General features: G+C 39.5%; 1 protein-coding gene across 1 annotated transcript in view; it reads left to right on the forward strand.

Moving 5' to 3' along the window:
• The first annotated feature begins 6,927 nt into the window (after window positions 1–6,927).
• Window positions 6,928–27,081, forward strand: part of LOC120301153 (LLGL scribble cell polarity complex component 2-like) — a 39,349-nt gene continuing 19,195 nt past the window's right edge. The window contains exons 1-10 of the mRNA XM_039327969.1: window positions 6,928–6,942; window positions 11,586–11,905; window positions 13,780–13,942; window positions 15,681–15,813; window positions 16,625–16,679; window positions 17,916–18,070; window positions 22,392–22,609; window positions 24,225–24,292; window positions 26,391–26,544; window positions 26,676–26,780. Of these exons, the coding sequence (XP_039183903.1) occupies window positions 6,928–6,942; window positions 11,586–11,905; window positions 13,780–13,942; window positions 15,681–15,813; window positions 16,625–16,679; window positions 17,916–18,070; window positions 22,392–22,609; window positions 24,225–24,292; window positions 26,391–26,544; window positions 26,676–26,780 (1,386 nt within the window). The remainder of the gene's footprint in view (window positions 6,943–11,585; window positions 11,906–13,779; window positions 13,943–15,680; window positions 15,814–16,624; window positions 16,680–17,915; window positions 18,071–22,391; window positions 22,610–24,224; window positions 24,293–26,390; window positions 26,545–26,675; window positions 26,781–27,081) is intronic.

Here is a 27,081-nt window from a genome sequence, read left to right on the forward strand (position 1 = left end):
GTGCTAGCATTCCCTGCTGAACAGCTGATAGGTGGGGGGGGAATCGGAGTAAAGATTTCTTCTGTCGTTCTCTCGAGCACTTTTGTTCACATTTCCGTCGACCTCAGGGGGTATTGTTAAAGTTATGTTCCGCCCTCTCCCGGCAGTATTGGCTCTCGTTGCAGTGGGGGGTTTTAGTTTGATGTCATTGTGTATCCTACCATGGAGGCGGGGCTTCATCGGCTGCAATTTAACATCTTTCCTCTGCTGCGTGCTCCCATATTTATCTTCGCTCGCATGTACAAGCATCAACTGGATGTGGTATTTTTCAATGTTTGAATCATCCTCCTCCATCATGGTGTCCCCCATGCTCATCTTCCCTCGTAGGTCAATATTCAGGTTAAATCCCCCCCATTTCTGTGAGCAAAAGTCTGTTGGTATTTGGGCAGATTCCCCGCTCATGTTACTTTCCCTTTTATCAAGCGAACGGGTCGTCATCACATGTTTTTTTCTCCCCTCTCTGTATGGGATATCCACCTTTATTATTATTATGGGTAGTGCTAAATTTAGTGGTTCTATCCTCAAATTTCTTAAGCGCTCCAATGTCATTATTATTGTTTTCTCCAATTAAAGGGGGTGTGGTTTCCCCTTGATATTGTTGGGGGGTTTCTGGGTAGTCTATATCAGATTGTTTCTGGTAGGGAGGAGGTGTAGCTCCTGGTTTGGAATGTTGTGGATGTTGATTGTAAGGTTTGTGATATAAAGGATGATGGTTTGAGTTCCATTTTCGTAGCACTTGTTGTGCTGGGTGCAAGTCAATGTGACGATTGATTGAGTTGTTATTCGAGAACCAGGCTTCTTTTAGCAGCCGACCTCCCTTCGTGGCATCACTGGCTATGATAAGGGTGTTATTGAAGTCAAACTGATGGCCTTGTTGTGCCATATGCATCCAAAGTTGTGAGTGTGGTTCGCCTCGTTTTATGGCCAGTTTGTGTTCGTGGAGGCGAGTTTTCAAGCGTTTGGCTGTTTCTCCCACATAGTTGCCTTCGCAGTTTTTGCAGTTGATCTTATAAACAATAGCAGATTTCTCCATGGTAGGTAGGGGGTCCTTTGGACGCATAATTTTTGATCGTAAGGTTTGGTTAGGTTTGTGAGCTACTTCTATACCATGGGGTGCTAGTAGTCTGGCTGTGGCCTCTGAGATGTTACTTATGTATGGGAGGGAGATGCGTGAAGAGGAACCAACATCTTCCCTGGTCCAACACCTTAAAGCCACAGGACACGAAATTGACTTTAAAAATACCAGAACCATTGCCAAAAGTGAACATTTTAATAACAGAATAATCAGAGAAGCCATCGAGATAGAAAAACGCCCACACAGCATGAACAAGCGAGATGATACCTCCCGCCTACCAGCCATTTGGAAACCTGCCCTTATTGACAAACGACTCCCTAACCCCAAAATCTTAAACCCCTCTGCAACTCAGACTAACCTGAGCACAACCAAACAGAACACTCCCCCAGCCAATCAGAGCACAGCCAAGCCCCTAACCATTCAGAACACACCTCCACCCAATCAGAACACAGCCAAGCTCCCATCCAATCAGTTCATACCCTCACTGGCAGTTAAAAGGAAGAAACAGCTAAAACCACACATTGCTGCTCAAAGCAAGAAGCTAAAAACACCAGCCTGAAGATGACGAATGTGACTTCGTCGAAACGTTGCCAAGACACTTCCAATTTTACGCGGGAGAAAACCCGAACCTACCAAAGACCTATATATATATATATATATATATATATATATATATATATATATATATATATATATATAATAGTTCAGTTCACATGCTTTTAAGATTGAGTGCTTTGAGCATTCTTCAGTGACAGGAATCTTAAATGGAGATAAGACCGTCTTGCTGCAGCCATTTATCAAAGCTATTTTTAGGCAGAGTTATAGACTGTGTTCTGGCATTTATGTCCAAAATGTGTCCAAAGTGAAGGGGGAAATGTACACTGAAATTGGACACTTTTTATTACAAAATTCTTACTTTTATTCTCCTCCCAATATTCAGCCCTCAGCCTGCCATTTAATTTTAGACTGTGAGATGTTTGATGGAGACTTTTATGGACAGTGGTTCTGCCCTGAGGCTACAATTAACTTCCTCAGAAGCACAGAAAAGGAAAACTGAATGACAACTTTCCCAAAGTTTGTATAACTACTTATATTTCATCAGGTCATTTCACCAAATCTGCACATGGGCCTTTTCAGAGGCTTCCCCACAGCCTGCTCCCTCCAACAAGCTGTTTTAAATCCCAAGGATAATTTTCAGATGGTTCTCACCTTTCCTGGAAAACCAAGGTTCAGTGGATCAGATATCACCTGGAAGGAACATTTGGAGGCCTTATCTTTCCAAATGCAAGAAGCAAGCAAAAACATCCAGTAAAGCCAACAGGTTGTTTGGTGTTTCTCAACCACCATAACTTGACAATTTTCCATGTATGGTCTTCAGCTCCCAAAATTCCCCAGCCAGTTGAAGTCTACATATTTTGGGTGGGGAATTCTGGGAGTTGAAGTCTACACACCTTAAAGTAGAAGAGATGTAAACACTGGGATAGCCTAAGGTCTGAATTCTTTCATATTCAGTTTTCCTTAAAAATAACTAGCATAATCAGTGAGAATAACTATGATTATGGGTTTTCTCTTGATCATGACCTGGGAGCCTCCTCATGGATAGAATACTATATCCAAGCTAAGATCCAGGCCACTCACCTGCTGGGCTAATCACCCTGCAGCAGGCTTTGCTAATAGTTCTAAAGAAAAAAAAAAGACAACATTATCTAGATCCCTCTGAATGTCAGGACTACAGCAGTGAAGAAATCACAGAAATCTCAGAAAAATTCTTCCAACAGTGCTACAACAGGTACTGTACAGTATCTTTGTCTCTGCAGTATTCAATGGTCCTCTAAACCATTGCACGAGTTCCACCACCATGAAAGATGCAGAATGTATCCCAGCTTCTTCCGTAGAAATCTGTGTTGGAAGTTAGGCATGTTGAATAAAGAGCTGTGCCAACTGTTGACCAAACATTTCTAGAGATAGTCTACAGAGGCCATTAAGAAATATTTCTAGAACATGAAGTAGTCTCCATTGAAATTCCATTTGCTCCCAGTTATACATTTGAGCCAATATCTTCTTTGATCCCTGTTCCACAGTTATCTGACCCAACTAATACAAGAGTTAGGTCAGTTCTAACCCTCCTTACTTTCCATCAGAGCTTAAAGAACTAGCTCTGCCAGGTGGCTTGGAGCTCCGATGGAGTGGTTTCCCATTGGGAGTGGTTAATAGATTAATGATAGATTCCCAACCCCTCCTCTTCTCCTCATACTTGTTGCCTCCCCATCATTTAAGGTAAGTTGATCTTCAAAACCAACATTGACCCAGTATGATGCATATTCTCAAGCAATTCAATTAATTAAATATATCATAATCCAGTTAGCTATGGTTAGCATGTCCAAACACAGATAAACCACTGTTTCAAGGGGGTAATTCTTAAAGGATTACTTCCTATCTTGCCCCAGGCAGTAGAGGGAAAAAGAAAAATGCTTTGGCTCTTTAGTTTGGTATGAGTAACGTATGTTTGAACAAGCTTCATGGAAGTGGCATTTCACAATGAGTGAGTTCTCTGACTGCCCATGTTATGGAGCTTTTGAAATAAGCTTACAAACATTAAAATACCACATGCCTAAGAATAACCCTGTCCTGGGACTGGAATTAAAACTGACTGCATAAATTAGACATAAAAGCAACGAACATCTGTTCAATATATTTCTACAGATTTAGTCATGTAAATATATTTCCTATTCATCACTATGTTAAATCAAAAAGTATTATCAAAAGCTGATTGGGAAAATAGAATAGAATTTCAAATGTCAAAACACAGTGGGAAACTGTATTCATTTTACAATTATGACATTCAACAATTGTTACTTTTCTACAGTCTGTCTTTTTAGTGGCAAACATAACAAAGTGTAATTAAGGGAGGAGAAAGATCAATGAGGACATACAATATGTACAAAAGTATACAGACAATGAAATTACCTCTCCATCAGAAATGTATCAGAACTGGTGCAATTATTTCTCAGATTTTATAATATTTAGTATTCTATATCTCCACACATAACCATACTGAAGGATTTTAGTCCCAATATAGTGACAATAAAGTTGCATTAACTGGATGATGAAAAGTACAGCTTTCATGTTAGCAGAGGTTTTATTTAAAATGAACTGGATATTTGCTGTTGCCATGGGAAGTGGCTTTTCCAGGATTAATTTTTCAGCAATTGCCTATAATGTTTTGTATCATTCATCACATAGATTGGGGACAGTTTCCCCGCATTCACTATCAGGTCCTGGAGACATGTCACAAGAATGACATACAGAAGAAAAAAATAATTCAAACTAGGCTTTCATCTACTTACTTAGTTCTAAATGTAATAGGGCTAAAGTAGTATTTAAGTAGCAATAAAATAAAAAAAAATAGTATGGCAATGAAAGATGTTTGAAAAATCCAGGACTTCTGGTTTTGCACCATAGCTCACAGCCAAGTGATTGCGGAGCTCTGCACTCCAGGAGACCCTGCCAGGGGACCCTAAATTGGTCTAAAGTCACCCTGGAGAAGCAACAAAGAAGGAGGGGTGCCCTGATGATCATGGAATGACAGCAGTTGCTATGTTCAATCTGGGGGAAGTCCTCCAACCCAACAGGAGAAAGGCTGGCTACACCTCGGTGACCAGCCCAAGCTACTTGCAGCCGAAGTCCAAAGGCACTAACCAGAACAATGGTAAACAGTGTGCTTGAAACTGGATAAGGAATTCAAACTTCTCTCTCCTATTTTATATCTGATTTCCTGGAAAAAGATCCCCAAGAAGCAAAAATCATCCCAAAGTGAGAAGGAGGGGAACTACACCCCTACCCTCCCATACACCAAAGCAGCAAATTAAACCCTTATGGGGAACAAAAATATATTGAAATGAGGTTAAAAATACTACAGTCTGGGTAAATTTGAAAATTAAGAAAACTGTTAAAATCTCATACCTGAAAAAGTATTGATGAAATCATATAATAATAATAATGATAACAACAAAAACAACAACAACAAAACTACTACTACTACTACTGTTTGCTTTAAAAGTTGAGAAATGAATAGCTACTGGCATCTAGTAGAGGATTAGAGAAAACTATAGCTGCATTGACTAAGAATTTGTCAAGATGCCCAGAAATAGCAAAAAACAGCTGGAAACAAAGCATTGAGCTATCTACTACAGAGTGAAACTATAGAAACTGCTGACCTTCTGGGATTATAAACACACTGAGCTGCATTTTTAAGTCTAAGAACTGTTTTCAGAGAAAGAAAAACCTTGGCCTTTGGCTAATGGATGTTGTATATTTATCTAAAAGTGACAGAAAACCACACCTAACACCTCCTGCTGAAGATCCCAGCTTGGAACATCAGAGATCTGCAGGAACAATGACTCAAGACAAAGCAAATACATTCCAGGATAAAATATATGCAATGCTGTGATAGATTCAAATGAAAATTGTCTTAAATCATGATGAGATTAAAAACAACTTTGATAACATAAATGAATGTATCTCTAACCTAAACTCACAATTAAACAACACTCAAAAAATGTTGATAAAGAATGAACAAACAAATCAGACAATAGAATACAAACCAGATGATAAGGAAGCAACAAATGAAGAGAACTGCAACTTAATACAAACAAAAGAAAATCCGCAAAATCTTGTTACAACAAAGGAAATAAAAAAGATGTTTTATCTTCCAGGACTTCAAAACAAACTTGAGGACAAAAAAGAAGATTTAATAAAATGGATTAAAGAACTGTCAGGAGAATCACTAAAGTGTGGGAGACAAAAAAATGAATATTCTACTTAATTTGTCTTTTTATATCTCCAACAATATCTACAAAAATACAATCTGGCAAGCTAAACTTACTGATTTGGAAAGTGACCTAGCAAAAGAAGAAGATTAGAATTAGATTTAAGAGATGTGATTCAATTTACCAGATGGAATACTATATGACTAAACACTTGTTTGAATATGGTTAAAAATATAAAGTTTGGATATAAAGCGGCCCTATAGTAAGATTGCAAGATGGTGTACTATATGATTAAATACTTGTTTGAACATGGTCAAAAAAATAGACAAAGCTTGGACATACCTATAGTAAGAGGAATAAGATATAAGTAATATAATACTTTTATAATATATGAAATGTAAAAATATTGAAACGATGTATTTGAATGAAAAGTTTGGATATTCAAAGATAATGAATCTTGAGAAAATTATGACTGGTAAGAGTGGTTTCAATACTAAAGGGAAATTAAGCTTAAATAAGAATCTTGAAAACAGGACAATTAATGACTAATAAGATGGCTTTTATAAATACAATTGAAACATAAGCTGATTAGAAAAGATGTTATATGTTGACACTTGGCTACTGCAGACAGAACAAGTTGGTCCTTAACTTTGATAAATCAAAAATTTTAGTTTTGCTAAAAGACCCAGCCAATACTCCTGGAAAATAGAAGGACATAGTTTGGAACAGGTTAGAATATTCAGATACCTTGGGGTGGTTTTCCACTCGCAAGGGACATGGAAGGCACACCTGGGTCATACATTGCAAGCAGCCAATAGGTCCCTAAATGCAATCAAACATTACTTTTACACAGGCGGAGGTCAATTAGTACCTGCTGCCTTAAAACTTTTTGAGGCCAAAACATTGGCGCAAATTCTATATGGGGCACAAACAGGAATCCCTGCAAAGAAAAACTTGCTGGAAACCATACGATCCAAATTCCTGCAAGCTATCTGAGCTGCATCCAAAGGAACCCCAAATCCCCAATTAAGAATTGAGACAGGAATGCCCCAAATCCAGGTAAGAGCCTGGAAAATGATGATCATTCACTGGCTTAAAATGCATTTCTTTCCAGAGGGATTGTCCCTGTTAGTGCTGACTGACAACTTTCCTTCCCCCTGGAAGCAGGCGATAGATCATAAACTGGGCTCTTATGGGCTCTCTTCGATATTCTTAATGTCCCTAGGCTTTGACCAAGCAAAGCAAGTAATATACAATAGAATAAAGGACATGGAGTTCCAAGAAGAACTAAATAGGTTGCCTTGCCACAGTAGGGATAGAATCAAACAGGTGTGTGGGAATCGGCAAGATATCTGAATGATCTGACCTTCCCAAAACAAAGAATAGCTTTCTTCAGAGCCAGATTTAACATTCTTCCCTCAGCACTCCTCCAGGGCAGGTATAGGAGAACACCAATAGCAGAATGTGTATATATATGTGGTAAAGGAGAAGTCGAAGATATCTCACATGTTTTATTGTACTGTGAGTTATACCGAGTTTATAGGACAGTATATATTCTCCCCTTATAAGAGGGATTGCCAGGGAGGGCAGACAATTTTTATGTAGGCTTTCTCCTCCAGGACTCAAATCCTTCTATCACGCATGCAGTGGCAAAATACTGTGTTGCGGCAATGTCCACAAGAAAAAAATTGGTTACAGATCTATAGCCATCAACTTGTGCCAATTTTTTGGAGATATCTCTAATAATGTTTGGAACATTATATTTACTTACACACAAATCGGCTATCCACTCACGTAAACTAGGGAGTGACCCTAACATTTTGAGAACATGTGTTTTCTTAACAGGGATGTTATTTTTTACTATTAATGTTAGTACTATTTTATCGATCATCGCACAGTCAGCCAGATGTTCAGACTGGATTTGGCATTTTGTCTACCTATTGAGTCCTTACCCAGGACCTGGGATAGGCAGATGTGGATGTTTGATGGTATTACAGGTATCGTCGCAGGATGGAAGCAGTTCCTAATAAGGCCGCCTTTTGCAATTGACTAATAGCGAATTTGTCAATGCCAATGGTGTTCAAGTGGCGCTCCAGTTGTTTTGGGATTGCACCCAAGGAGCCTATGACTATTGGTACTACCCTTGCTTGCTTTTGCCACAGTCTTTCTATTTCTATTTGTAGGTCTTTGTATTTTGTTATCTTCTCCAGTTCTTTCTCTTCTATTCTGCTGTCTCCAGGCACTGCCACGTCCACTATCCAGACTTTTTTGTCTTTCTTATCGACAATTGTTAAGTCTGGGGTGTTATGTTGCAGGTGCTTGTCTGTTTGAATTCTGAAGTCCCAGAGCAGTTTAATTTTATCATTTTCTATGACTTTCTCTATTTTATGATCCCACCAGTTTTTGCTTACAGGCAAATGATATTTTTTGCAGATCTTCCAATGCACCATTGTTGCTACTTTGTCATGCCGCTGCTTGTAATCAGTTTGTGCAATCTTCTTGCAACAGCTTACCAAGTGGTCCACTGTTTCTTCAGCTTCTTTGCATAGGCGGCACTTACTGTCTGTTGCTGTCTTCTCAATTTTGACTTTGTATGCATTTGTCCTTAAGGCTTGGTCTTGTGCAGCCAGAATTAGTCCCTCGGTCTCTTTCTTCAATTTTCCTGCTCTTAGCCATTGCCAGGTTTATTATTATCTGCTTTCCCAGCTATTTTTTTCATGTATTGGCCATGTAGTGCTTTGTCTTCCCATGCCTCTATTCTGTTCTTCATTTGGTCTTTCTTGTAGGCCAGTTTGGTCTCTCCAGTAGTTAGTAAGCCTTCCTGATATACTAATTTCAGTGCATCTTCATCATTGTTCTTCAGATATTCTTCCAAAGCCATTTTTTCTTCTTCAACCATCTGATGTACTTGTAGCATTCCACGCCCACCTATTTGCCTTGGTAGATAAAGTCTATCAATGTCACTGCGTGGATGAAGGGCATGATTCATTGTCATTATTTTTCTGGTCTGCCTATCCATTGCTTTTAGTTCTGCTTGAGTCCAGTCCACTATTCCAGCTGTGTACCTAATGACTGGGATTGCCCAGGTGTTGATTGCCTTTATGGTATTTCCTCCATTGAGTTTGGACTTTAAGATCTTCTTCACTCTCTTGATGTATTCACCTCTAATCTTTTTCTTGACTTCAGTGTGCTTGATGTTGTCAGCTTGAAGGATACCCAAGTATTTGTAGTACTCTTCCTCATCCAGACTCTTAATGTTATTTTCGTGGGGCATCTTGATTCCTTCAGTTTTCATTATTTTTCCTTGTTTGATAGTAAGTGTGGCACATTTGTCCAAGCCAAACTCCATTACAATATCTTGGCTATATATACGGACAGTGTTGAGCAGCGATTCTATTTCAGATGATGTTTTTCCATACAGCTTCAGATCATCCATGTAAAGGAGGTGGGATAGTCTGGCAGATGTTTTTGATGTTTTGATAGCCATGTCCTGAGTTATTCAGTATTGTTGACAGAGGAAACAGTGCAATAACAAATAGTAATGGTGATAATGAATCTCCTTGAAATATTCCTCTCTTGATATTAACCTCTCCCAGCCTCTCACCATTGATCTGCAACTGTGTCTTCCATTGTGCCATCGATCTTTGCACAAATTTTCTGATGTTTCTACTGACTCCTGTTATTTCTAGGCACTTTATTATCCAATCATGTGGCAGAGAGTCAAATGCCTTTTTGTAGTCAATCCATGCCACATTCAGGTTGGTCTTCCTTCTCTTGCAGTTTTCCAAGATCATTTTGTCTATTAGGAGTTGATCTTTTTTTCCTCTGCTGTTGGGGCGGTTTCCTTTCTGCTCAGGTGGAAAGAGATTGTTTTCAACTAGATGCTGTTGCACTGCATCAGCTACTACACCAGTTAGTAATTTGAAAGTTGTTGGTAAGCAGGTAATTGGCCTGTAGTTACCTGGTGTTGCCCCTTTTGCTGGATTTTTCATTATTAGGTAGGTTTTCCCAGTTGTTAGCCACTTTTCAATTTCTCCTCCTTGTAGTATATTGTTGAACTGCTTGGCAATGAGTGGGTGTATAACAGTTAGATGTTTCAACCAAAACCCATGCAGTTCATCTTCACCTGGTGCTGACCAATTTTTGATTTTCTTTGCTCTTTTTTCTACCATTTTTGTTGTTATTACTAGTTCTTTCATTTCAACTTCTGTTTTATTTGCATCCACCTCTTTTAACCAAGCCGCTTTGGGTTATCCTCTGCTTGTACTGTTTCTTCTTGTGTACTGACTGATTCCTTGCAGTTTCTCCATTGATGGATTGGTAGAAACGTTTCTGATTGGATTGAAATTGTAGGTTCTGCCTATAGTTTGCAATTCGAGCTTCATATCTACTGATTTTCCTGGCTATAGCTGTTATTTGTTGCTTTATTATTTCCAGTGCTTCCTTGATCTTCCTTGTTTCTAAGTGGTATTTCTTGATTAGGTATTCTTTGGTCTTCTTGTTCTTCAGCTTCTTTTCTTTCCTCTTTCTAGCTTGCTTGCATGTGATCTTAACCTTGCTGATCTTATTTTCTAGTCTAACCTTCCATTTTTCATGGTGCACTTTTGTTTGTTTTCTTCTTTGTTGATTTTGCATCCAGGTATTCTGTTATAACTGCAGCTGTGCTGTACATTAGTGTGGTTTGGGTTCTTTCCAATGAAATTGGTGCTTATACTTGATATTGCAATATTTGCATCTTTAATGCTTGTGCTAAGCTGTTTCTTTGGAACAAGCTTCAATGCAGGTAGCCTTATTCTGTTGTTTTTTGTGCTGTTCTAGATGCTCAGTTATTCTTTTGTTTAAATTCTTTATTTCTTTAGTTAGAGGGGGGGGGGGGGGGGAGGGAGGGGTTCTTCCTGAGGTAGAGGTGCCTGGTTTTCCCAATGAGAACAGTTGTATATCTCTACTGGATTCCTTCACTGTCAACTCTCCCTGGTTTGCCTCTACATTCTGAATTACTTCTGGTAAGGCTTTGATTTCTTTGCCCTGGGTAAACCTTTGCAGTTCGTCCAATTCTGTTTCTGTGAATACTTTATTTCGTATTATAAATCGGCATTGATCTGCTAGTCTCTGTTCCGTTATTTCTGATTCTGGATGTTTTTCTTTCCAGAACTGGTGCATTCGTTTTAGATATCCTCTTCTTGTTGGACTTGATCTGTAGTAACAGATCATTATTTCTTTGTTTTCCATCACTGGGTATCTGCGACGGGTAAACACCTTTTCTTCCAGTAGTTCTGCAGCTGCTGGCCCTGGTTGCTCAGCCAACAGTCCTGAGTCCTGTAACCCATTTTTCACCAGATATCCAGGAACTCCAATATCTAGTGCGGACCTTGTTAACCCGGGCGACTTCCGAGCCGGTATGGCATTCTGAAATTTACGTCTACGTCTCACCATAGTTTTTATGGGAGAGACACTCTTTGTCTGACTCCTCTGATGAGACCTGTCCAGTATGGTTGAACCTCTAGCATAGCTCTCATCTTCCTCAGAGTACACAAGCCCCACACCCACGTCAAGGTAGTGCCTCACTGGGGGTTATTATTATTATTATTATTATTATTATTATTATTATTATTATTATTATTATGTTCTTGCAAGTTTATTCATAAACCATATAACATTTTCAGTTTCATATATGTTTCTCTGCCACGAGATTCTGGAGTTAGAATTTCAATAACTTGTCTTCAGTAGTCCTTTCTCAATTCTTGCAAATAGATTTTGGATCAAATTTTTATTTCATAAGATGCTACATAAATATTGATTGCAATATCAAGTTCATTCGCCTGAATCTTAAAACATTTTTTTCTTTGTTTTTCTCCGCCTCTAGTTCCCCTCCAAGTGCTACCCAAATAACAGCAATCCTGGCACATTCTTCTCAAGAACTTCTGTATCTTGGTACTGAAAGTGGTAATGTGTTTGTGGTAGAGCTCCCATCCTTCAGGGTGCTAGAAGACCAGATCATCAGTCCAGAAGAAGTATTACAAAGGTGACGTCAGACACCGAAATTATTACCTATAACATTTCTGAGATTTTGCCCTGTTTATAAATCCAACCATAGATGGGTATAGACCAGGGATAGGCAACCCAAAACACTCAAAGAGCCACTTGGACCCGTTTCCCACCAAAAACAAAACACCGGGAGCCACAAAACCCTTTTGATATCTAAAATGAAGATAACACTGCATATATCCTTTTTTACCTTTATTATAGGTGTGTGTGTGTGTGCGTGTGTATGTGTGTGTGTGTATGTATGTGTATGTATGTATATGTGTGTGTGTGTATACACACACACACACACAACACACACACACATTAAAAATGAAAGTAAAAATATGACTCTTGGGAATATCCATACTATTAAAACAATGATCACCAAGAGAATGCTTTAAGAGAATAAAATTACATACACACAAAGGTAAAAAAAGGATATATGCAGTTTATCTTCATTTTAGATGTCAAAAGGGTCTCTCTCTCTCTCCCTCCCTCCCTCCCTCTCTGCCCTTGGTCTGCCACTCCTCTTTCCCCACTCTCTCTCTCTCCCTCTCTCTTTCTCTCTCTCTTTCCTCTCTCTCTCTCTCTCTCTCTCTCTCTCTCTCTCTCTCTCTCTCTCTCTCTTTCTCTCTCTCTTTCTCCCCCCCCTCCTATCTGCTGCTCACCTGGCAAGCTTCAAACTGTTGTCCAACAAGCTCAGGGGTAGGCAACCTCGTCTCTTTTATGACTCATGGACTTCAACTCCCAGAATTCCTGAGTCAGCCTAGCTGGGCTAGCTAGCTCTTTCCTGCCCTTCCTCTTTCCTGCAGAAACGCAGCAAAGGGAGGAGCTCCGCCCAGTAAGCTTTTCAGCTCCTCCGAGAACACTGTGAGTGCACTCTCTTTTACACACACACACACACACACACAGAGAGAGAGAGAGAGAGAGAGAGAGAGAGAGAGAGAGAGAGAGAGAGGAGGAGGAGAAAAGCACAAGAGCCTGTCTTTGTCTTTGTCTCTCTCTGCAAAGGCAGAGGAGGCTGGGAGCTACAGGGGAAGGCTCAACGAGCCGCATGCGGCTCCGGAGCTGCAGGTTGCCGACCTGTGGTATAGACTCTACAAGTCTCGATCAACATACAGCTTGTCTGTCATACAAGATGTCTGGAAGTGAAGTCATAGCAACTGGATGTCTTGTCAGTTTGAAACGTTTTGCTGCTTATCTAAGCTTCTTCGGTTTGAGCAAGTTGCTTAGTGGGATCCCATGTATGTCCTCCAGAGAGGTTTCATTTCTCACCTAATCTGGACAGGCTCCTTATGTGAGTAGGCAGAGAGTTGTTGGGATGTAAATGTTCCAATTCTCTGCTGAGGTCTCCTTCTAAGAACAGGTGGCAGCAAGCCCTAAAGCCAGAGAAAGAGCAACATTTGGGGTAGCCTATGAAAACACTGAGTTTGTCCAGTCTTGAATAACCTAGACGATGTACGTGTTTCAAGGTTTAGCTTCCACAGCGTAACCACTTAAAGATTTCTGTTGTGACCACACTGTTCAGATAGGTCAAAGTACCATTTTGTTTCCTTAAACACACCCTATGAAAAAATAGACTGAATTGGATTAGCTAAATATGTTGCACTCAAGCAAAGCATGAGCTTAAAAATAGAAGTGTTTCTTTGGAACATGAGCCCCCCTTTCAACAATTGGCCTGGAAGCCTGCTGGTGAAAAAGCTTGGTCTGATCTGAGCTGAAAGCAGAGGCACTGGCAAGAAGCCACATGTTTGGCCTTATGATGGTGCAGAGGAAGGTGGAGCCCTACCATATGTGCAACTGTTTCTTTGCACATTTTAAGTTTCTTCCTTTTGCTTGCACAATAATGGCTCCATTTGTGTTTCCTCACAGAGTGCCAGAAGATTATCGGAACAGGAGGTCCCTGGAATTGGTAGAAGTGTTACGGGAACATCCTCGGAATCCCAATCAGATTTTGATTGGTTACAGCAGGGGCCTCATTGTTCTCTGGGATTTGATAAATAAGAAAGCAACACATCATTTACTTGGCAATCAGGTACTCGTGAATTCTGGAAGTTCTGAACGAAGGCCCTGTTTCCTTAGCTTACATAGCAAGTTACAGTTTTATGTTCATCCAAATCGATAAGCCAAAATGTGGTTGGTTTGAACTTGGCTTAGTAAACTGCATGAGGCCGTTTATTGTTTTTTGTAAACTACTGTTTATGGCTTGGTGTGGCCCTGACAGATTTTACTTTAATAACGCTAGGATTAAATGGACTGGTCATTGACTATAATAAAGATTCAAACCATGAATAAACTATAGTTTACTGTAAAATATGGGCAGAACAAAAAGCGGGAAATCTGCTTGGACATTGATAATGCCTTGTGTCTAGCAGTTATTATGAGATCCTTGCACATTTTTTTTAACAAGCAGGGCAAGAGAGAGGTGAAATGTGTTACAAAGAAAATTCTTTTTTTTTTTCCGTGCAATTTATCCTTTCAGCATCCTTCTTTCTAAGGTAGAGAATAGGAAATGCATGTTTCTCATCCGAAACATGAAAACAAACCAAAAAAAAGTTGTTATCAGGGTTTTATTATACCAGTTTATTAACATATAGCTAACCCTCAAGATCTTTGGTCCCTAGAATATGAATTCATATTCTTCATTAACATTTTCCAATAGCATATTAAAATGCTCAGATTGCCGGTTAGAATAACAATATGACTGAACAGTCCGAAGTGCCACTTGAAAAGACAAGCTTTACACTGATAGGATTAATAGAGAAACAAGAGGCCGTAGGGACCTATGAGGAGATGGGAGAACGTGCTATGGAGGGAGCCTTTTGAATACTCTGTTGAACTTCCTTTGTTGGCCTGATTTGTTGTTTATACCATAAAAGTGAAGAAGATTGACAGCACTATTTCCACATTATCACATATGTACTCTTCTAGATGAGAATATTTAATTTTTTTCATTAGAAGATCACATGTACTAGTTCAGTTTGAAAAAAGGCACCCAACCTTTCCCCAAAACTGTGGGTGTGGCTCCTCTCCAAAAGTTTGCACTGGCCATGGGTAAACAGAAGAAATGATTAAATCTATCAGCAGCAATCACATTAACTATTCAAATTACATTTGGTTTAGCTTTTGTCCTGGCCCCACTTGTTTTTGGATGTGTGACCTCTGATGTGCCACTCAGATAAAGCACACTTCTCTGATTTGCAGATGAATGAATGTGTGAATGATTTTCATGGGTCAAGAATCCAGACTGGTATATGCTCTCCACCTTTGTTCTGGTGAGAAAATGCACACTGTCTAGTCCCTGTAGCAGCATCACCACAGCCTGGATCTGGCCAGTTCAGAGTGATGGTATCTAAAAGGGAAGAGGCAGATCAGAGTCAGTGCTCCTATTAGTCTATGGCCTAGTTCAAAGCATTAGCTTCAGGAGGGAAGATCCAGCTAACACAGTGGTTCTCAACGTTTGTGTGACAGCGACTCCCGTCACACAAACGTTCTGCGCATGCGCGGCCCCGCCCCCTGAGGAGAGAAAATGGCGGATCGCCTTCTTTGGCGACCCCCGAAAAATGGTCGATCGACCCCAAATGGTGTCGTGACCCATAGGTTGAGAACCGCTGAGCTAACAACTTAATGAACTCTTAAATTTCCAGCACATGATATTTCTGTAAGGGTTCGAAATAAAAGCTGGAGAATTAATTGATTATGTTTTAAATACAGACCTTGTGAACAAATCAACCCTGTTGCTACTTCAGGATGTGTCTTTTGTTTTTCCCCAGCAACTAGAAAATCTCTTCTGGATGAGGGATGGCCATCATATCATCAGTTGCCATTATGATGGGAGCTATACACAGTGGCCTATTTCAAGCGATGATAGGCAGCCTGAGCCTTTGGAAAGCAAAGTACATTACGGTTAGTATGAGGGAAGCTGGGAAGATTAAGCCTTTGGTATCAACTTTGATTCTGATTTTATTGGAAGTCGCCTTTGGTGGCATATAAATTTAATAAATAAATTCAAAGCTTGACTTTAGAAACTCTGGACCTATTTCAAGAAGGCCTGTTTGGTTCAAATATCATATATGGATATAAAAAGCAAGAATATTGTTTAGTATCTGACCAATCACATGACAATATATTGTGTAAATCTTCTAGAGCTTTGATTCACATTGCTAGAGCTTCATCAAGTGATATAATAAAACAGTGCCACGATTAACTGCTACAGGGTTTATGTGTAGCGTAAGTTTTTTATCTGAATGATTCTACGACCAGAGATTAAAACTTGTATCAAAAGAAGCACTCATATTAAAACAATAGACTGCTAAATCATGGAAAATAAATTATCTCAATTGCTAGACAATTAGATGTCTAACAGCAATACTAATTCCAACAATTTTAATAAACCTTCTGGAGATATATGGAGATGGCAGGGGTTTTTTTAGCCCTTGGAATTACAGTAGCTGTTTTTTACCAGAAAATAGATGAAACTGGATCAGTTTTTCCTTTTATCCTTCATGTCATAATAGATGTATGAAAAGGTAATCTGAGTGTACGTTGATCTGCATAATTAGTTGGTGAAGCTGTCTGACTGTGCAACTTATATGCAGAGTAGTTATGCAGAGAGATGTTATCATGTTGTGTCAGGTTTACTAGAACTATTTGTGAGTTTTGCAATACAAAAATATATTTAATAAATGGTACAGTCTTTGTAAATATTCTGTTGTAGGTCCCTTCCCTTGTAAGGCCATTTCAAAAATTTACTGGCTCACAACAAAGAATGGGTGAGTATTATGGCTGAAAATGTTGTGTGTTGTCTGTATAAAGTGACATTTTAGTAACAAGAGAGGCTATTCCTGGGAACCTGCAACTGGTTAAGTAACAGCTGTGTGCTCTTTTCTACATATAATAAAGATCTGTATGGACTTATGAGACAAAATGTTACTGCCTTCCTTTAGGCAATTTTGAATTGATGTTGTGTCCTTGTGTACCAAATTTGTAATCTGCCTTTTGCTGCAGGCTTTCCTTCTCACCTAACTATAAATAATTATCCTGTAATTGTACAATTCTATAAGCATATATCCATATTTCATATCATTCAGTGAAAGCCGGAATGAGAACAGTAGAAAATACAATGGATAGAAATGACAGCTAAAGATTAGATAGAAGAATCTTAAATACCACTGAAAATGATAGAATGAATGTCAAGACTCTATCAAAGAACCCTGAGGAGAGAAAGTCCACAATAAGTTGCTACCACAAGGAATGGCTCCTCTTTAATGGGGCTTTGGAAAAGCAGGGTCCATTTCTGTAACGGTATGTAGGAATTTGCCTTGAGGGATACGTGGAAGAGATACTGCCTTGGGAACAACCAGGCAAGAGCCCCCCCCAGTGCTTAATATCCAGAGAAAGAAACTTAGAAAGGACCTGCCCGAATTGATAAAAGTGATAGTGAGATTTGTATTTTCAGACTTGTAGCCTTACCATATATGTAGCCTTACCTTAAAATTAGAATTAGGTCATCTGGTCAAGTTTCTGGTCTGATTTATTAGGGAGGACTGACAATGTCACATATGCATATAAGTAAATTTACTTATTTACAGGAGTTATATACTGTGGCTGCCTCTCACATGATGACTCTAAGCAACTCACAGCAATACATAAAAACATATTAAAAACAAAAGTACCTTTCCAGATCAATCCTCCTCACAGCTCAACCTCCATTCTAGGCCAGTGCTTGGAGGAACAGGCAGATTTCCCAACCCCACAGGAATGCTGAAAAGTTAGAGATCCCTCAGAATCTCGGGTGCGAGGCTGTTCCATGACTGAGACACCAGCACCATTATTCAGGCCTTGCAATGTTTCTCTTGTATTGCACACTTTGCTTATCCCTTGCTAGTGACTTCCTTCAAGGAGCTAATTCTAAAGATGGAGAGATTTCAGTAAGGCTGTTTTTTAAAATTCTAGCTATGAAATGCTATTAAAGTGAAGACTCAGAATATTATCTATTTTTCTTTAAGGCTCCCTTACCTCATATTCCAAGGAGGGATGCCTCGAGCCAGCTACGGTGACCGGCATAGCATCACGGTTGTTCATGGCAGTCGGCAGATTGCCTTTGACTTCACATCACGAGTGATAGATTTCTTTGTCATTGCCGGTGCTGAACCATTCGCAGGTATGTAGAAAGCTGAAATAGTGATCTAATGCAGTGTCATTTCTGGACTCTTGAAGACTAATTCACTAATTTGATTCCTGAGTGGTTTGTTCCCTTGTCACACCATTCCTCTGTATTCAGTTTAGAAGAACTGATCTGCTTGCCTGTTCATTTTTAAGTTCAGTTACATTTAAACCCTAAGTCACTTAAGTTTTTAAAGACCTAAGCGATGATTAACTTGCCCATAACTCAAAATGTGTTTCTGATAACCCTGCTCCAAATACCTTTGTTGCAGAGGCACATTCTGCCAAGTATCACTTCCTTCTGCAAATAATTTTGTGTTGTGTGCCCTGGTTTTGGAATATTCTTTTGTGAAGTTTATCCCTATCATCTCTTTTGCAAACATTTAGATGTCAAGTTAGGGGCACTGTTGTTCACTCAAGCACTTTCATTTTCATTTATTGTTTTATATCCAGCCTTTTATTTCATACAGTACAGTAGGTAGAAATGTTCTCTAATCTGTCAGTGGTTTTGTTGTAGGTTGCTATCATCAGATTCTTTGTTTTCTTGTAGTATATTTCACATATATTACACACTGATCTTACTCCATTAGCTTGTATTAAATACACAAAGTGTATTCGATATTTAAATAGTATTTTAAAGAGTAAAATATAAAATGTTGGGGAAAATTGATTTTACAGTGATATAACAGTCTGAAACAAACCTTACTTTATTGAAATGCAGGAACTGTTTCATAACACATCTTTTTCTGATTTGCCTCAATAAACCAAAGATTTGTTATCCTTAACTGCTATCTGGGACATTTAATTGTACAAACAAATAGTTTAGAGCAGGAAGGAAATTAGACCTGTTTCTTGTATTGGTGATTGCTGGGAAATAATGAGAAACAGACTTCAAGGTGAAAGGGCCAAAATGTCCTTTGGATTTAAGCCATCCTTTCTTCCCTCAAAGATTTGACTCCTAATTTACCAGGCAGCACTGGAGATTCTTACTACTTGGGAAGCCTATCTTAAGTATCTGCAAATGAGTAAGCTTTCTTCATGTGAAGCTCTGGGCTTTTCCTTATCTTGGTCTTGCTCCATCCTTGGCTTTGCTTCAGTTGCTTCCAGACAGAAGGAACTGTTAATGCTGTGCTGCATTCCTGTTCCTTGGGGGTGGGGGAAGAGAGAGGAAGAGAGAGAGAGAGAGAGAGAGAGAGAAATAAAAACATAAGCATTGAGCTCAGCTTTCTTCAGTGTTGCTGCCAAAAGAGGTAGCGCAACCTCAGTCCCTTGGAAGTTCAGGGACTGTGCTTTGCTGAAAAAGCTGCTGGCACAAACCACACGAATTGCAGTGTAAACCGGAACTTGCCTGCTTAATCCAGGAAATTGTTCAGTCATCTGAGGTTTCTGTGGCTTGCAGTGGCTGCTTTCCCGAAGCCTTAGCCAATCTTGCTTACTGTTTATTCTGCTCAGCACTTTGAGCCCTTCGGTCACTCATTGTCAATGAGTAATACTCCTGTAATTGCACGCTGTTCTGTTTATGCTGTTCTGTTTATTTAGGGTCTGGGCTCCGATCCGTTGGGATTGTTTCGGAAAAGACAGGTGGTTGGGGAGAGTGTATAAAAATGCTGGCTACTCTGCCAATTAGAAACAGTATGAGTGGAGAATATCTACCAAGAAATGCTTCTGTGGAGAAACAGCACTCTGTTTTTGTACTGTACATTTTTATACAGTGTTTTCTGCCTGAAATGTACCACCAGATGTGGCCATTTCAGATGGCTTTGTACTTTGGCTTAGCAACACCTAATGAAGGAATGTTATCAGTAGTGCTTAGCAGAGTTTACATTGCAGTGGTACCAGCTTACAAAGCATTTTGCAGGGGTGTTTTCTTGGGCCACTTTTTGCGTAAGGTGGAATAGGCTTTTAACAATGAAGATGTGGGATATAGATAGATAGATAGACAGACAGACAGACAGGCAGACAGATGTCAGTTTGGCATAGAAACCAGAAGAACTCACCATCTCCTGTGAACCCACATATCTCTGGTTGAGATTGGGCTGGCCAGAAAAACAGCTCATAACCAGGCAGATTCATCTGCTGTGTGAGTCATGTCCAGCATCTTGGCCTGAAGCGACATCTCCATCTTAGTTCTGTTTTGTGGAAAGGGGGACAGGGTTGGCAGGGGCAACCACAACCCTGTCTGGTTTGAGGATACATTGATGTGGGGTTGAAATTCTAACTCTGACTGACAAGAAACGGGTCCGGCTGGTCGAACATCTGCCTCTTTGTCTAGGAGGCACAGGACGTGGGACGTGGTCCTCTTGGAGTGAGAAGGCATGAAAGCAGGCATTCCAGGAACTGAAGAGAGATGGAAATGGGGAGGGTTCCTTGTGCCTGGGGAGGGGGTGGGGCCTAAGGAGAGGCAGCCTGGGGGAAGTGTTAGAGAGAGGTTGGCATGGCTTCACTCAGATAGAGTGCAGGTGATTTGGGCATGAAACCAGCAGTTACTTCCCAGAACAACAGTTATGCATAGAACATTTTGCACATCCTTTTTAGTACATTTAATGAAAGCAAAAGTAGGCATGTATCATCAACACCCAGGAACAAGCCATTTGTTTGTTCCAGAAGGCTCTTATTTTGCTTATCTCCGTCCTTAAATATAGAAATGTTTTTTGGTCAGACTTCAGACAGTACTACAATTACTGTATTGACTGATGAGATGTAATAGGAAAATGTTTAATGATAATTTTACTTGCAGTTATGTTATAGATGCTGCCACTTGTTTAAACGGAGATTACAATCCTAGCCAAAAAAATTCCTGTTTTCAGTGTAACTTACTCTTTCCAATAAATTGCAGTTTTAGTTCATCATTATTTGTTTTAATTGTTAATCTGTTTACATCTTCGTATCTTTTATGTTACACAGATATGTGATTTAAAGAAGTTTTTTAATGGAAAGAAGGAAAAATCCATTCACTTTTTAAAAATAATACTTTAAAAAATGAATCAAATTCTGCCTGGAATTAAATATGGACAGCCTTAATTAAGTTTTGATTAAATGTTGCTACTTGTTTTTTTACATATAGATCACATGACAATTTAAAGTTGCATGTGATGAGGTTGTTAAGTATAAAATTTTAGATATTTTTAAAGATTTGACATTTTGGAGCGGCATAGGCTATGACTAATACTTGAATAACAAATTTTCTGATCTTTCAGAATCTACTGTAAGCTGCTGTAATTTAAAATTGTAACGATGCATTAGTTGAAAGTACCCGCTGTGACTCTTCGGAAAGGAAATAGCAATAGCACTTAGACTTATATACCACTTCATAGTGCTTTACAGAAATGTGTGTATAGTGATCACAGGGAAGAATCTGTGTTGCTAACTTCAGTTTTAATAGTATGTGTTTTAACTGAAATTTAATGCTCGCTTATCTGCATTTTCTTTTCCAAAAGCAAATTAACAAGTTCTCCAGTAGAAGTAGTGTCAAACCTATAACGCAATTCTTATTCTTCAGATAACGATTCCCATAACTAGCTAAGTTGATATATTTTAACTACCTGAAATTTACCAAATTGGCCTAAGTTCAAACTGTCCCTGGGGCCAGACTATGGACTGGATAAGGTGTTGCAGGTTAAAAATGAATCTTGACAAATGAAAGAGTTTGGTGGCTCAGCCTTTCAGAAGGGACCTTTTTTTTCTCTAGTTATGGTTTATTTATGTCCCTTCCTGGAAAGATCTGATCTAGCTACCAATATCCATGGGTTTGTACCATCTGATTGGACTGTTGTAATCCATTTGGTGAAAGGACGGATGCCCTTGAAAAATCAGCCAAGCTGTCAACTGGATTCAAGTCTAAGCATTTAATGACTAAGCCATGTTGGTCCCCAGTAGGTTTATACTCAAATGTCATTAAAATTTCTAAATGTTTTGAAATGACTTCCTCTTTAAATAGTTACCTGGGAACTATGTTCCTCTGATAAAAGGCTTTTGAGTATGCCATCTTGGACAGAGAGTTACCTTCAGTTATAAAGGTCATGGTGACGGCTCCAGTGCTATGAAGTTCCCTTCCATAAAAGTGCAGTCTGATGCCACTTTAGGACATTTAGGAAAAATATAAACACTCACTTTTATCTCTTAGACTTTATTGTATTTATATGTTCCTAGATTTTACAAAAATGACATTCAGTGGTTTACAATGTAAAAATGTGAGATTCTCCTAACTCAAATACTTGATTCTTGCTGAACCTTTAACCTAGATAAACCTTGTTACTAGCATTTTGAGTTTGTGCACCCTTCTGTGAAATGATGGTTATAGATGATCCTCTCTCCTGCAGAGTTTGACGATCCTTCTGCCATGCTGGTGTTGGCAGAAGAAGAACTAGTAGTAATAGACCTGAAGTCTCCTGGCTGGCCATCTATCCAACCTCCGTATCTTGCATCTCTCCACTGCTCGGCCATCACATGTTCTCACCATGTCTCCAACATTCCTCTAAAATTGTGGGAAAGGATCATCAATGCTGGGAACAAGCAGAACGTTCAGTTTTCTAATATGGTATGAATTGCATATCCTAGTGAAATAAGGATGCATTTGAAGTAGATGCAGATTGTGATTGTTTTTCTCCTGGATTTTGAATGACCTCAAATAAGACTTTGGAGGTATAAAGTATTCCTACTTCTAATGAAATATAGGAGCAAAGGGGGAAATGGCCATCTGAGCACCAATTCCATTTGTTAAGTTATGTGGATCCTACTTGATTGACATTAGGGGACAAATAAGAGTATAAGTTGAATTAGTGATTGTGAATAATCCTGTCATGGTGATAAAGTACTCTTTGCTAGTACTAATACAATGTAGCAGAAGTTTGAATCCAGCACTTACCTGCTACTCATTAAAGCAACTGCATTATTTTTCGGGGAGAGGGGGGCTTGCTGCAGTATTCCTGGAAATAAGGACAACCGCTTAAATTGGGCCAGAGACAGGTGCTTCATTTGGCCTGCTCCATAGTTTCCCCAAATCAATTCCAAAATATTGCATCGCTCACTAATGAAATTATTAGTGGATAATTTTAGCCACAAAACTATCCAAGAGTTTGTTGTTATGTAGAAAGCTAGTTTATAGTTTATAGTCCTCGACTTATAACCACAACTGAACCCAACATTTTCATTGTTAAACAAGACAGTGGTAAAGTGAATTTTGCCCCATTTTACGACCTTTCTTGCCACAGCTATTGAGTGAATCATTGCAGGTATTAAGTTAGTAACATGGTTGTTAAGTGAATCTGGCTTCCCCATTGACTTTGCTGGTCACAAGATTGCAAAAGGTGATCACGTGACCCCGGGGACACTGCGACCGTCATAAATATGGGTCAGTGGCCGAGTGTCTGAATTTTGATCACATGACCACGGAGATGCTGCGATGGTTGTAAGTGTGAAAAAAGGTCATAAGTCACTTTTTTCAATGCCGTTGTAACTTCAAATGGTCACTAGATGGTTTGTAAGTCGAGTCTATCTGTAGTGATTCCTTTGTTTTTTGTATGCCACTCTTGTATGTCATGCAATGAAACTTAATCTTCCTTTTTAACTAAAAGTAACCGGATCCTGTAATTATATTAAATCTTGCCCAATTGTATAGTTATCTGATAGGATTTTTAAAATTTCAGGTTAAATTTCTATTATTCCCAAGCAAATCAGGGAAGTGTATCTTTCTGAAATTTATGAAACGATGTTGTCTTGTCGATTGGTAGGGCTCAAAAACTGGGTCAGATTTCATTAGCACTCAAGAGTGTGAAAGTTAAGATTTCCTGCAAGCTGGAAGATGCATAATGGGTTGCATAAACCAGCCCTACCTGCTGTTACTGATCTCCATCATATCCACGTTCCTCAGTCCTGTATAACAGTAACTCTGTTATAAAGATATTTATATAGCATAAGAGAAGGGGGACTCTGAATGTGTATGGATGGGATTTGTGTTCAGTCCACCATCCTCACATGGGAAAAATTGTACATGAGCGCACGCAATCATACATGCATGGAGTCATTTCAGATAAACAAGTGGTTGATGGTTTTTAATTGCTTTCTGCTACCAAGTCTTTTATTCTGTAAATACATCGCTGCCCATAAACATTTGTGAACTCTCCTCCCACAATTTCTCTTTTCCCTTTTCCCAGCCCTGGCCAATTAATGGGGGTATCAACAAGGCTCCAGATCCTCCCCAGCGGGATTTACTGCTCACTGGGTAGGTATAAGCATGCAAATTCACCCTTGGCTTTTTTACTCCTGTAGAAACAATAATTTTTCACTGTCTCATCCCCCTCTGCTTAGTCTGTAACAAGCAGTCAATAGAAAATGAGAGCCATAACCTTTGCAGCAATAAATGAGATGCCAATCATTTTGGCCGTTTAGTATTACAGGCTTTAAACTGACTTTCTGAACACTCCATTTTTAAAACAACCTTTTAACATATGAGTAAACAAGTGAGCTAGGATGCTACAGGTGATCTAATTCTGCATGCTCTGCACATTAAGTAGCCTCATATGGCTGCTTTTTCTATCTGGAATTTCAAAAAGAGACAAAAATGTTCTAAAAGGATTTTCAGGATTCTTGTGTAAATTCCTGGTAAGATTGTACTTAAAGATCCAGACACTTTGCCAGTTAAGTTAAAGAGAGATATTTGCATGCAAGAGTTGACATATGGTAGTCCTGAAATCCAAATGGTACTGATGCTCTGGAATTATTACGGCTGCTGTTTCTGAAATATGATACTTCTTCGCCAAACCTCACTTGACTAATAGGATAAAAATCCATTTCTGATGTATTGCTGTAAGCAGTAAAATGGGAACAGATCAGTCCTTATCCCACACAAAAAAATATATCTCTGTTTGATCTCACTTGCGCGTGCATGGGGTATGTGTTTCTGTGTATACATACACAGGTGTAATACCAACATTTTAACAACCACATTCATTTTTTAAAAAATAGCTGTGGTTTACATAGGTCTCCTATACCTATCCTGCATAAATCTGGAGGGTAAAAAAGAATTCAAAAATTTTGTAGCCGTAATTTAAGAAATGAAAATGGAGGAGGAGTAGGACTGGAGAGAGGAGGACTGATAACTCCAGGTACCAATTATTTAAGAGCTGTGTAATGATTAGACAGAGTAATAACCATGGTATGGAAGGATAGCCCAAGACTAGTAAGCCAAAAGTAGACTGACAAAACATTCAATTGTGTAGGTCAATTTATTCCTTTTACATTTGGTTTACTAAGTTGAGCAATGAAAGAGAAGCTACTTCAGAACGCTCATTGGAAAGAAAAGCCCCTTTCCAGGTAAATATTCCTTAATACATTTGAGAACTAGTGGAAACAAATATGGATAGCTACCCTGCTTTTTTAGTGTTCGGGTGAACTAACGAGGAGGAGCCGGCAAGCATCCTCAAAAGACTTGCTGCTAGGCACCTCCAGACTGATGTGACCAAGATGTGACCAAGGCAGGTCTTCTTTTTGCACTAGGCAATGGAAAGATCAACTCTGTATAGGTTTAGGCTGTACACCTGTCCCAGTCTGATGACCTCCAAGTGGTCTTGACCTGCAATGACACGGATAGCTAGTTAGCATGCTGACTAGAGATTATGGAACTGAAGTCTAAATTGTCTGGAGACACCAGGTAGGGAAAGGTTGCCCTACAATATTTTGCCAGAACTGCTTTGAGGTGCACGCAGCGAGATCAGCGTGAAAAGGGTATTTTGCATAATTAAAGTTTTGTAAGCCTACATCATTGGTGGCGAATCTATGGCACGGGTGCCAGAGGCGGCACTCAGAGCCCTCTCTGTGGGCACGTGCACTATCGCCCCAGTCCTAGGCCGTCAGCTGGGTTTTATAAAACCTTTTTGCTTTAGGCCTCCGCCACCATGTGCAAAAAAAAAAAAAAAAAAAAAAAAAAAAGGTTCAGTCAATTTCAACTTCTTGCAGAAAAAAAAAAGATCTTGCAAAGTTGGAATTGATTGAGTGAACTTTTTAGTCCCACCCAGTCTGCCATTACCACCACAGCCATGCCCACCCAATGGGCCACGCCCACCCGGAACTCGACGATGCGTAAGTGGGTTTTGGGTTGCAGTTTGGGCACTCGGTCTCTAAAAGGTTCACCATCACTGGCCTACATGAATAGCAAGAGGAAATTCAGCTTATTATTTTTTTCATTAATACTTAGTATGTATTGACTAAAATGCTTCCACCAGGCTAGCCTCGATTAAGGAGCAGCCAGTCATTCAGCATCTCTCCTGCTTAGAAATCGGGGAGTGATTCTGGTATAACCTGCCTTTCTGCTTTGGGCTCAGGCATGAGGATGGCACAGTGCGCTTCTGGAATGCATCTGGTGTGTGTCTGAACCTCCTGTATAAACTGACCACAGTGAAGGTGTTTCTCACTGATGCAGATCTCAATGACAATATGAACCAGCTGGGAGAGGAGGAATGGCCTCCACTGCGCAAGGTAAGCAGCCTTAACCTCCTGAAGCCAAAGCTTGCTCCCTATTATCTACTTTCAAAGAAGTGCTCTTTGCAACTATAGGCTATATTTTTGTGCTCAGGTGGCATTTGTTGCTTCTTTCTCTGCTGCATTAGGTTGGCTCCTTTGACCCTTATAGCGATGACCCCAGACTTGGGATCCAGAAGATCTTCTTATGCAAATACAGTGGCTATTTAGCTGTAGCAGGGACAGCAGGACAGGTACTAATAGGATTAATGTATCAAATGGATTTGGATGGGCTATTGTAACTTAGAGACCTGGGCTTTCACACTGCTATACAATTATCCTTAATTAGACCGAACTGTTAGATTGTCTCTATTATCCTAACAATTTCAGGATTGTGGAAACTGGATGCAATCAATTCCTGCTCAGATACTGTGTCCTTTTTGTGCTGGTTCTGGCTGAAAAGTGGTTTCTCGGACAATGGTCTCTTCACTGCACAATGGGGAAATAATTTCCATACTCTAGCAAGCCAAATCTTCTCAGCAGTCGTTCTGCATG

This window comes from Crotalus tigris, unplaced genomic scaffold (assembly GCF_016545835.1).
Source record: "Crotalus tigris isolate CLP2741 ecotype Arizona unplaced genomic scaffold, ASM1654583v1 scf7180000024370.6872682, whole genome shotgun sequence".
In the NCBI taxonomy this organism is placed as follows: domain Eukaryota; kingdom Metazoa; phylum Chordata; class Lepidosauria; order Squamata; family Viperidae; genus Crotalus; species Crotalus tigris.